Source organism: Schistocerca americana, chromosome 3 (genome assembly GCF_021461395.2).
Source record: "Schistocerca americana isolate TAMUIC-IGC-003095 chromosome 3, iqSchAmer2.1, whole genome shotgun sequence".
In the NCBI taxonomy this organism is placed as follows: domain Eukaryota; kingdom Metazoa; phylum Arthropoda; class Insecta; order Orthoptera; family Acrididae; genus Schistocerca; species Schistocerca americana.
The window spans coordinates 688,498,050-688,510,784 of NC_060121.1; the positions used below are offsets into that span (position 1 = coordinate 688,498,050).

Below are 12,735 nucleotides of genomic sequence, written 5' to 3' on the forward strand. Positions count from 1 at the left end.
GCATCAGGTTCGCACCTGATGGCCAAAATTGGAACTGATATTTTTTCAGCGTAAATTGGTTCTGCATTAACATAAAAGAATACCTACCAATTTTCACTTCCATACGATAATTACAGCCCACAATGCAGCTCTATGAGTAGCTGCACATAAATTAATAATGATAGGTACCTTTTCCAATTCGTGATATTAATTACTAGTAATTCTTCTATTATAGGTTATGAAATGTCTTTTAATCTATTTTATTTTTCACTGAAGTTCGTATGTATTGAGTGGAAGAACCTTGCGTTCACGCTGTCTTGTGCAGGCATCATTTCGGATGCAAACTCTTCTCTCTCGTTTGCAGGCCTCTTCCACAGAGCCATTTCCCAGAGCGGCGTGGCAACAGCGCTCTGGGCGGCCCCGGAGCCTGGAGCGCTGGAGAAGGCGCGCAAGGTGGCGGCCTTGGTCGGCTGTCCCGCGGAGCCGAATGCAGCACTGATCGACTGCCTCAGGACCGTTGACGACTACACGCTCATCGCCACCGAGTGGAGCTTCTTTGTTAGTAGCTCTGTTGCTATTCTGCTTCCAAAGGTGTCGCGCAGAAGTCTTTGTTCACTCTGTTCCAACTTAAAGTGGAACAGCTCTTTTCGTACCAGATCAGATGAATGTAGATCGATAAAACATTGCCATTAGACCTATTCTTGCAAATATGGAAAGAGCGACCCACTCAACATTTTCACCTAAAGTGTCTTGCCATACGCTACGGAAAATTTGTTTTTAATTTGAGCGCTGATGACCACGCTCTTTAGCGCCCGTAAACCTCAAACACAAACAACAAACTTTTCCATCTGACAATTTCTCGTAGGCGGCCGGTAAAATAATAACTTACATGTACTGTAACTATCTTAGCCATCAACACTAAGAGTTTTTCTATGTGTAATTACACAAACTTCGGCAGCGGAATAACTGTTCTTCAAGAGACAGGATCAGTTACATAACTATTTCACAGGAACGATAAGAAACTGAAGAGTAAATAAGTGCTTTAATTACACATTCCAGTCACATCAATGTGACCGCCTATCAAAAGCCTGAGTAACCATCTTTTGACTGGCGGACGAGCAGGAATAGAGTTGAAGCCATATCGAGTCTGCCACTGTGGCCACCTGCGTTTTGTTTCAAGGTTGGGGATCCATGACGTGAACAGCCGGTCAAGGGGGTCGTAGAAATTCTTGATGGGGTTTAAACCCGGGGGGGGGGGGGGGGGGTTGGCAGCCAGGGGAGTATGATAAACTGATCCTAGTGCTCTTCGAGCCATGCACGTGCACTGCGAGATGTGTGACACATTGTATTGTTCTGCTGGAATGTGCCATCATGCTGCCGAAAAACAAGCTGCGTGTTGGGATGGACATGGTCCCCAGTATAGATGCATAATGGTGTTGCTGTGCTGTGCCTTCCAGGATAACGAAATCACCATAACGGCCCCGTCTTCGGCCTACATCCTTCCAACAATGTTGCAGGGCCGTTCACGCCAAAGTCCATCGGTCCGACGGAGCGTAAAACGTGATTCATCAGAAAGGCCACCTGTTGCCACTCAGTGGATGTCCAATTACAGTACTGGCGTGCAAATTCTAGCCTTCGTCGTGGGCGAATAGCAGTCACCATGGATGAATGCATCAGGCGTCTCCTATCGAAGTCCACATGCAGCAACGGTCGCTGAACTGTCATTGAGCAAGTAGTGTTCGTAGCCTCATGGTTCATGTGGCCAGTCAGTTGCTCAACCGTTGCAAGTCTGTTCTCCCTTACACATCAGCTGTCGTTCACCACTGTTGTCCATGGACCGTGGTGGACCACAGTTGGCTCGGCGCCGGTTTTGGATAGCGCCATTCTGCCATGCACAGTACACTTAAGCCATGGCGCCACATGAACCATTTACAAATTTAGCCATTTCGGAAATACCTCCTCCACCATGTTTTCAAGAGTTGTTCAGCGGTGAAAGAAAACAGGGTAACACAACGATGTTGCACTACCTAATTTCTTTTTGTGCGACCGTATGAAAAGTCGTGTGTACAATACACTAGTCGAGAGAAGGGGATCTACTGACATGTGTCTGGCTTTCCCTGGCGTTGTTCTAAAGTGGCAGATGTCATACCTGACGGATGATAAGGCACGTCACTTAGAAAAACTGTTGTGATATGTACAGGCAAATAAAACTACTTCAGAAACAGATTTTGTCATTGTCAGCACATAAAGGGTAAATATTAAATTTTCTCGTTTTGATTTATTGCTCTAGACTGAGTCATCCCTATACTTATGTTACACTGATACATCTGATTTCTCAGTCAGCCTGACAGTTTATATGATCTTCATGGTACGCCTTATAGAAACATGCTTATCTCTTTAGTATATCATCAGTTGTCGAAAACATTATTGAAATGTTATTGTGTGCGTCGTACTTCATCTAGGTATGTCTTTCAGTGGCTTTTCAAGCAGAATTAAGAATTCATTCTATTGCTATCGTACGTTTATCTCACTCATACAAGAGCTACCATACGCTACTCATTATGATAAGTTTAATTGTAGTGCTTTAAATATATTTTACTTGTTGATAACAGAAGTGAATCTCATATAATACTGAGACCCATCACACGGTCTCGTGTTCAGTAACAATTTTTATTAAACTGAACATGTGTTTCAATTACAAAATAAAGGAAGTCAAATATTTAGTTATTCCACTTACTTTTACAGTCCAAAGAACACGTGGCATGGGTACTCGGTTGCTGTGCTGAAGTTCTGATTATGGTCCATTTCAATTCCAGGAGTGGTTCATCACCCCTCCAATACCATTCCGAGCAGTTATAGAAGGCGAGGGGGAAGATTCATTCCTGCCCAAACATCCGGCAGACCTGGAGCCTCACACAAACGTACCCTGGCTAACTGGAGTCACTATAGACGAAGGGTACTTCATTTCAGGACGTAAGGCCTCTTTATTATATCATATTATAGTAGCAATGGGTCCGATGACCGGCAAAATGGTGAAATACGTCCAGCATATGTAAACAGTTGTGCTATTGTGTATCATGCTTGTAAGATCCAACAAGTAACTGTGAGCAGTATGTACATGGACATAGTCTGTTGGACAAGGTGCTTTATGTTTTTAAATATTTTAGCGATGACAAACCTTTTATAATGTACTATTTTTATCCGCTTGACATCTTGTGCGTGAGGTCAGCCTAAACTGAACATGTTTTACGAACAAAATATTTTAAAACCTGAAGATGACAGCATAGTCTGTTGAAACCGGTTGTCTTCAATAAAAAAATATATTTTATACGATCTTGGCTGTTAAACGGTTTTTGTGATAATAAACTCATTATTGTGTTACATCGTCCGTATGTTACTTAAATCTAGCTTTCACATAAATATTAAAAATAGCTTTTGCTTGGGTTTATAGTGTTGTGTCACATTTTAAAGGGATTCCACTCCACATTACTTCACAGCACATTTTACTGCCCTTCTCAGTTGTTTCTATATACTTGAAGATGTGATTCGTCTACTGCAAGTAAATGGAAAGCTACTTGTATTGTGCCATGCGCGTAGCGCTTCTTGTTATTTGTGAAGCATCTACAATGGAAATTTATGATCTTATTAATGCAAAGATGGAGACGTACTTAGTTAGTCTGCGTAACCAGAACGTCCCATTTTAGACGTTTCTCGAGCACAGTTCGCCTTAACAGCTCACTTTCACTGTTAGCAGTGTTTCGGTGAAGAGTGAATGATGAATGTGAGGTGTGAAGTCGAAATAGGACACTCTAGTTAACCAGATCAACTATCGTAGTGCAACTTGAGGATGGCACATATGCACTAATAAAATCACTTTTTTTGGGGGGGGGGAGGGGGCGAGGAACCTTCCTCTCCCTTCTCCCCTCACAGCTCTTCCTTGCGCCCTCCAAAGATGCCTTCATCGGCGAATTTCACTGCTTTAGTTAAGCTGAAACTAAATGTCATGTACCGACGAAGGGTGATACATGATATTCTCCCCTTTACAGCAATAAAACACGAAATCAAGAAATAAATGACGTGAAATGAATCTGTAAATGTTCCTCAGAGTCCATCTGCAATGAAAAAGGTTCCTTGTGGTGAATTGAGCCTTCGTGATATATAGCAAAACAGAAAGTATAAAATTTGGCTCATAAACAAATACAAACGAATGTTTTGACGTACCGTTCTCCTTAAAACCAAATAAAGAACGAAGGAAAAAACACAATTAGCAAAGGATGGACGAATTGACAGTACGTCATAAGAATTTAAAGCCTGCGGCCTTACTTAGTTGGCAGAAACAAAATAAAATATTCACTGGATACTGTACAAAACTAACAATCATTCTCGAAGTACTTCATCGCCAACCTTTTTTTTTACCAAATATTCGGCTTCTAAATCTAAAACACCTGAAGAAAATATTTAAAACAAATTAGCTTAACCTGGCAGCAGACATCCTCGCTGACACTAGCCTCCAGAGGTTACATCCTATGTTAAAATACAATACACCTTAAATAAAGGGAATACAAGTTTCTTCCAGCTGTTCTATAGGTCCAGTCTTAGGCAATGTCATTCGGTAGACAAGCCGCCTATCCCCAGTACACAAGGAGGCAGGTATTGGAATGTGCACCACACCAAGCAAGTCCAGACCACTCTTGAGACAAGGTTGCCTATGGCTGTTTTTCTGTTAGTGCTCTTCTAATAAAGTGTTACAGAACAAAAAAATCTCACCATATGCAGCGTAGAAGGCAAATAAGGATTTCGGGCAGCCTATTAAACCAAGAAATCACGTTAAATGAAGAGAAAAGAGAACAAAAAAGAAAAGGTAGAACGAATGAATTATAGTTCCATATCACCACGTTTTTTTCCAATTATATATTCAGGTTATTCGCAAAGATGTCGCTTTATTTATTCCGTGTTTGTTCGTCACCGTGTTCATTACACAAATACTCCAGGAAATCCAATTTATCAGACAATTTCAGGGAGAATATTGCGTGAATTGTGTTTCCAGTAATCTAGGTCGTAACATTTTTCTTTGTTTTGGAATAGGGTTCCATTGTGGCATGAAGGCGTCTGACACCGTGATGTGATTCATAGTGACTCTGTTTATCAATCGCAGCATGTCTCTTGCAGTGTCTCAGATGATACGAAATTTGCGGCCACAAAGCGATTCTCGATTTGTCCTCTTCCACACACATGTCGCAGTCACTTGATCGGATTAGGTGAATTGACTAGAGTTTGGAGTTTGTTGGAATAGTGCGATTGACGACCTTGTACCACGTTGCGCCGGCACTCCCAGACAAAACCTTGGAGGCTAGGTTTTGCCGCACAGTGTTCCACTTGTTCAAAAATGGTTCAAATGGCTCTGAGCACTATGGGACTTAACAATTATGGTCATCAGTCCCCTAGAACTTAGAACTACTTAAACCTAACTAACCTAAGGACAGCACACAACACCCAGTCATCACGAGGCAGAGAAAATCCCTGACCCCGCCGGGAATCGAACCCGGGACCCCGGGCGTGGGAAGCGAGAGCGCTACCGCACGACCACGAGCTGCGGACTGTTCCACTTGTGCTGTGGCTGACCAACTCCCATTTATTCTGGATGGGAATCCACGAAGTGCTGTGCCGATGTCACCAATTCTTGTTGCCTCTCAGGTCACTTTGTAAAAGCGACGAACGAAGTTCGGCGCGTAGGGGATGCCGGTGATTTGGACTGGGGCATCCAGTGAATATGGCCTGAATTTATGAAATAATGGTGCAATCACGACTTTGGTGCATTTGATGAAAAGAGCCTCATATTTGGCTTGAAAGGCTATTAACTCCAGTCCACCACCTTCAAGACTCAGTGTGCAGTTTGGCATAGAGACCTTGGCAGAACTTGAGCCAGATACCAGGCCTAGGATGCAGGTGTTAACGATCTCCATCCTTTCGTGAAGTTCCAAGGAACGGACCGAATGTCTTCTGGCTTATGCTGTGATTTTATGCAGAGTACCAGTTGAGCGCCTCCATTCTCTGTCAGGTTATCCATCATGACGACTCCGAGGATTTTTTGCTGTGTCCGGATATAGAACCAGTTCGACCTGCGACGTGTGAGGGGAAGTACGCTAACACTGTCTTTGGAGGATTGACAGTCACATCTGTTGCCTCCTCAAACTGGAGAGTACAGTGTATCGGCTGTCGCACGTCTGCTTATAGGTCATCAGCATAAGCCCTGCATATGCCTATTGTGATCCCTTGGCATTCGTGGGATATTTGTCGGAGGTGTGGATCTAATGCTATGGCGTACAAAGTCATCGACAGTGGGCATTCCTGCCGTACTGACCTAGTGATTACTCAGGCAGCCATTGATGATGACCCTCGAAGTGGCGTTCCCAAGCATGTTGTGAATGACAGTCGTAAACTTAGTCCCAAATCCCGATCTGGGTATTACCTTCTTCATATAAGCGTGACTAATTCTGTCAAACGAATTTTGAAAGTCTATAGCTAAAATGACTGCGTCTCATCCTTCCACTTTTGACTTACGCGATACAGTCTCTGTACGCCAGAGCAGCGTCGAATAAATTTCTGTTCTCTACTGCAAGTTTTTGGCGTTGGCTGGCAACCTTTGACATTACCTGCTTCTTTCTACTGGCGACACACCTTACACATTATTTTGTAGTCGCTGTTGAGCAAAGTGATTGGTCGTAGACTTCGATGTTAGTTGTCGCGTTTGACTTTGGAGCTTAATGCAGCCTTCCGCAAATGCTGGTGGTATTTCGATCCAGTTCTGGATTTCATTTGGCAATACTGATAAGTTTTTCACTTAGGCTGTTAAAATATTTAGTATCAGTCCTGGAGATTTCCCCTGGGACTCCCTTTGATGGCATCCTTCAAATCGTCGAGAGTAAAACTCATTGATTTGTAAACGGTCAGCCCTCGTTTTACGGAACATTTGCCAACGCTTCGGAAGCTACGTCGGTGTCGCGAAAAAATACGAGTAGATTTCTCTCCTTATCTCCTTCATTTGATGGGTTTTCAACCGTCCTGCTTCCTCCAGTCTTTTATGTACGAGGGTGGTTTGAAAAGTTCTCGGAATCGCCACGAGAGGTCAGCGCTAGCGTAAGTAGTTGTTCACTTGATATTCATTCGACCGTTGCCCGTAAACACGTGGCACGTCAGTGCTCTTGGAAGCGAGCTGTGGCGGTGACGTGGTTCTGTTGTTGTTCCCGCGTAGTGATTTGCGAAAAAAAAATCGAGATTCGAGCAGTAAGTACTTTGTAAAGAAAGGTATGAAAGCAACAGGCATTCACGCCGATTTCCAGAATACACTGGGGGACTCTGCTGCTTCATATTTAACTGTTGCCAAGTGGACAAATGAATTTAAATTTGGTCGTGAGAGGTTAGATGATGATCCGCGCAGTGGTCGGCCAAGATGTATCACTACTCCAGAAATCATTGCAAAAGTGCACAAAATGGTCATGGAGGATCGGAGATTGAAAATGTGTGAAATTGCTCAGGATTGCCACATGTCATCTTAAAGGGCATATCGCATTTCAACTGAAGAATTAGAAATGAAAAAAAAAAATTATCTGCAAGATAGATGCAACGAGTCTTGACGCTGGATCTAAAAAGCACGAGAATGGACATATCGGAACAATGTTTGGCCCGTTTTAGGAGAAACGAACAAGATTTTTTTAGGGCCAGTTTGTGACTGTAGATGAAACTTGGGTGCTCTACTATACCCAGAGATCCGCCTGCAAAGAAAGCAAAGACAATTCCTTTGGCAGGAAAAGTCGTGGCATCAGTATTCTGGGATACAAAGGGGATTCTGTTTATAGATTATCTCCCAACTGGGCAAACAATCGCTGGAGAATACTATGCCAACCTCCTGGACAAATTGCAACAAAAGATACGCGAAGAAAGGCCAGGTTTAGCAAGGAAGAAAGTCATCTTCCATCAAGACAATGTACGCCTGCACACATGTGCCGTCGCCGCGGCAAAATTAGACGAACTAAGGTATGAATTGTCACACCCGCCTTATTCACCTCATACAGCTCCGTTGGACTTCCATCTCTTCCCAAAACTAAACATTTTTGTTGGTGGATGAAGTTTCTCTTCAAACTAAGAACTGATAACCGGAGTTGACAACTACTTTGCAGGCCTAGAGGAAATTGATTTTCGAGGTGGGATCAAGGCACTGGAACATCTTTGGACGAAGTGTATTAGGATACAAGGAGACAACATTGAAAATTAAAAATAGTTTCAGTGATGTAAATACTTTTTTCCTAATCCATTCCTAGAACTTTTCAAACCATCCTCGTATAAATTTTTACGACTCCTGCGTGCCTTTTGTAGATGATATACGGAGAGCGACTCCCTCCGTACAGCACCGACGGGTTGGCTCCTTGTGACTGTACCCTCACTGCGAGAGCTCATGTCGTTTAAAAGTCGAGCTTTAAATCTCTTAAAGATCGGAAGTAGATCCGGTTGTCCCGTAACCTGCTGAGCTAGATCTTGTAAACAGTTCCGACAAAACCGCGCCGTTGTCCTGCGCCAGTGAGCTTTCTGACGACTGTAGGTGATCTGAAACATGCGGAAGTCAGCTTGACTGTTGTGACCCACCATTCAAGTTAACTCCTGGTAGTGTGCCGCTCCTGGAGTAATTTTTACCGCAAGAAAAGGACATCGTCCAAAAGACTACTGTTGAGCTTCCAGGTGCTTTTGCGACATGGGTATCGCTCACGAGGGGAAGTCATTTCGCAGAAGTAACTGCAATGATCTCAGATGACGGGCCTTCTTACCGCTCTATCGCTAGAACGGGCGTCGACGTTGACAGAGATAATGTGGTTTATTGTGCAAGCAATCGCGTAACCATTCGGTTGGAGTTCAACACCTTTGACACCAATACCTGGAATAATTAAAATAGCAGTGCCTGTCTCCGTTCCTTGGTCTACATTTGCAATAATAATAAAATCGGTGACAAAATCAAGGCCAACGTTTCATTCCTGGGAGGAATCCTATGCGACACTTACGATCCACTAAAAAGTTATTCAGTGCGAATGTCTTATAGTCACTACGCATTTTATTAGCATTTGCAGTACAAATATTAAAACAACAGTTGCCAGGCGCAATAGTTCGTTAAAAGAACATGGCTTCGTCCCCTTCTACACCGTCCACCCACTTCGCGCGTAGTGTTTCTACGGCTACCTCAGTGTGCGGCGACACACAGTGCGATCGCTGCTCCTCCGTAGTTCGCTTAGCAGATTTGTGTGCAGGTGTGATTTCCTCGTCCGCACGTTTATCATCCGCGCATTTACTTTTGGCAACAGAAGACTGTGATAGTCTTTCGATCGCTTGCCAAGTGACACACCTGTGGATGCAGGAGGGACAGATCTTTTGTAGTCGACCGGTTTCTCTTTTCACATTTTCCACGTCGTCCGTCTGATGCGGGACGCTGTGAAAGCGATTCTTGCAACAGGTCACTTTCGGAGTCATTACGAATAACTGCAGCCGTCGGTTATTTGACTGACACTTCGCAAGAACTCCCGCTGTCGTTGTTACTTCCTGTGGTTTATTTTGGGTGGAAAATTCATCAGCGGACGTTGCCATCTCTGGTTGCACCGTGCTTTCGCTTTCGCCCCGAACGGTTGCCACTGGGCGTGGTTCTAGAGCGGCGTGCTTCAGGCGTGCTTCGCGTCGCGAGTGTGCCCGGTAACATCCGCGTCAACAACACTGCTTACCGGTGCCGGGGCCGGTTGCTGCTCCTGCGGCTGTTTCACAGGGGCGGGGACTTCTACAACATGTGTCTCTGGTCTGCCTAGAGATTGAGACACAGTACCAGCCACTATCTCACTGGGTAACGGCGTCTCCCTATCGGCGTCGCGAACCAAGGATTCTCTAGGTAGTTGTACAGGCCCCTTCCGAGGACAATTTCGTCGCAGGTGATCTGTGGAACGACGTGTTGCACCTGTTTGCGGCTGTCCGCTGTGCGACGCAAAACTCGGTAGCCTTCAGTGTAAATGCAAGAAGGAACATGCTTCCGAATTTCTATTCTGACTGAACGAACACCGCTGTCCACCTGGTACACGTATGCACTGACGAGAATTCCCTTTTCTATAAATTTTTGAAATTTTTGCGAATTCCTCGTTTGAAACATCAAACGCTACATTGAAGACCGTCACATTCCGTATGCCAAATCCCCCATCTTGCACCGAAATATTACTAATGGAACCATCTGCCGGCCGCGGTGGTCTAGCGGTTCAGGCGCTCAGTCCGGAACCGCGCGACTGCTACGGTCGCGGGTTCGAATCCTGCCTCGGGCATGGATGTGTGTGATGTCCTTAGGTTAGTTAGGTTTAAGTAGTTCTAAGTTCTAGGGGACTGATGACCACAGCTGTTAAGTCCCGTAGTGCTCAGAGCCATTTGAACCATTTTTTTTTTTTTTTTTTTGGAACCATCTACATGTTTAAATTTCCGGACACCGTTGTTACAGGTGACCAATTGTTCAGCAACATCATTGGTACGAAATTTCAGAAAAGACGAGTACAACTGAAAGCCCAACGCAATTCCTTCTAAATCCTCATGCGGTAGTTTTAAGTATCTCGAGTCCTTACATGAATTTCGTAAGCGGCGGGTTCGGAAAATTCTATCGAATGCGCACTGCGCGGAGAATTGGCTGTTGTAGTTCGTCATTGTACTCACCTAATTACTAGATAGACAGGAAACTACAAAACACATACACTATGCGGAGAGGCCACTCGCATTACCGGCGACGCAGCCACCGACGAAGACATAATGGCCAGTTGCACGCCTACCAGGCGGGCACCCAGCCGACTATCCGGGTACAGCATGAGATTTTCACTCTGCAGCGGAGTGTGCGCTGATATAAAACTTTCTGACAGATTAAAACTGTGTGCCGAACCGAGACTCGAGTACTCAGGACATTTGCCTTTCACGAACAAGTGCTCCACCAGCTGAGCTATCCAAGCACGACTCGCGTCCCTTCACCACAGCTTCAGTTCTGCCAGTACCTCGTCTCCTACCTTCCAGAGCACTTGCCCGCGGAAGGCAAAGGTCCCGAGTTCGAGTCTCGGTCCGGCACACAGTTTCAATCTGCCGGGAAGTTTCGTATCCTGGTGTCCTCTACGCCGCTGAAGACTCTTCACAAATAAAACGGAGCGAAACGCGCATGGCACAGTACAAACAACCTTACATTTAGCTGCATTACACAAGTCACACCGACGAGGAAAACGCTATTTTTTTTCCTTTTTTTTGCTTGTCAATATGTTAGTGGAACAAACCACAATTTGTTTGCTGTGGAGCCTTCAATATATTTTTGTACGAAGAAATGACGCCATAAATCAACAAAATATACAGGGTGTTTCAAAAATGACCGGTATATTTGAAACGGCAATAAAAACTAAACGAGCAGCGATAGAAATACACCGTTTGTTGCAATATGCTTGGGACAACAGCACATTTTCAGGCAGACAAACTTTCGAAGTTACAGTAGTTACAATTTTCAACAACAGATGGCGCTGCGGTCTGGGAAACTCTATAGTACGATATTTTCCACATATCCACCATGCGTAGCAATAATATGGCGTAGTCTCTGAATGAAATTACCCGAAACCTTTGACAACGTGTCTGGCGGAATGGCTTCACATGCAGATGAGATGTACTGCTTCAGCTGTTCAATTGTTTCTGGATTCTGGCGGTACACCTGGTCTTTCAAGTGTCCCCACAGAAAGAAGTCACAGGGGTTCATGTCTGGCGAATAGGGAGGCCAATCCACGCCGCCTCCTGTATGTTTCGGATAGCCCAAAGCAATCACACGATCATCGAAATATTCATTCAGGAAATTAAAGACGTTGGCCGTGCGATGTGGCCGGGCACCATCTTGCATAAACCACGAGATGTTCGCAGTGTCGTCTAAAGCAGTTTGTACCGCCACAAATTCACGAAGAATGTCCAGATAGCGTGATGCAGTAATCGTTTCGGATCTGAAAAATGGGCCAATGATTCCTTTGGAAGAAAAGGCGGCCCAGACCAGTACTTTTTGAGGATGCAGGGACGATGGGACTGCAACATGGGGCTTTTCGGTTCCCCATATGCGCCAGTTCTGTTTATTGACGAAGCCGTCCAGGTAAAAATAAGCTTCGTCAGTAAACCAAATGCTGCCCACATGCATATCGCTGTCATCAATCCTGTGCACTATATCGTTAGCGAATGTCTCTCATGCAGCAATGGTAGCAGCGCTGAGGGGTTTGTCGTGTTCGAATTTTGTATGGATAGAGGTGTAAACTCTGGTGCATGAGACGATACGTGGACGTCGGCGTCATTTGGACCGCAGCTGCAACACGGCGAACGGAAACCCGAGGCCGCTGTTGGATCACCTGTTGCACTAGCTGCGCGTTGCCCTCTGTGGTTGCCGTACGCGGTCGCCTTACCTTTCCAGCACGTTCATCTGTCACGTTCCCAGTCCGTTGAAATTTTTCAAACAGATCCTTTATTGTATCGCTTTTCGGTCCTTTGGTTACATTAAACCTCCATTGAAAACTTCGTCTTGTTGCAACAACACTGTGTTCTAGGCGGTGGAATTCCAACACCAGAAAAATCCTCTGTTCTAAGGAATAAACCATGTTGTCTACAGCACACTTGCACATTGTGAACAGCACACGCTTAGAGCAGAAAGACGACGTACAGAATGGCGCACCCACAGAGTGCATTGTCTTCTAT

The 12,735-nt window shown here is 44.8% G+C and overlaps 1 protein-coding gene across 1 annotated transcript in view; it reads left to right on the forward strand.

The window, feature by feature from the left end:
- The window catches only part of LOC124605566 (juvenile hormone esterase-like), a 128,883-nt gene that overhangs the window by 59,452 nt on the left and 56,696 nt on the right, over window positions 1–12,735 (forward strand). The window contains exons 5-6 of the mRNA XM_047137339.1: window positions 344–537; window positions 2,796–2,952. Of these exons, the coding sequence (XP_046993295.1) occupies window positions 344–537; window positions 2,796–2,952 (351 nt within the window). The remainder of the gene's footprint in view (window positions 1–343; window positions 538–2,795; window positions 2,953–12,735) is intronic.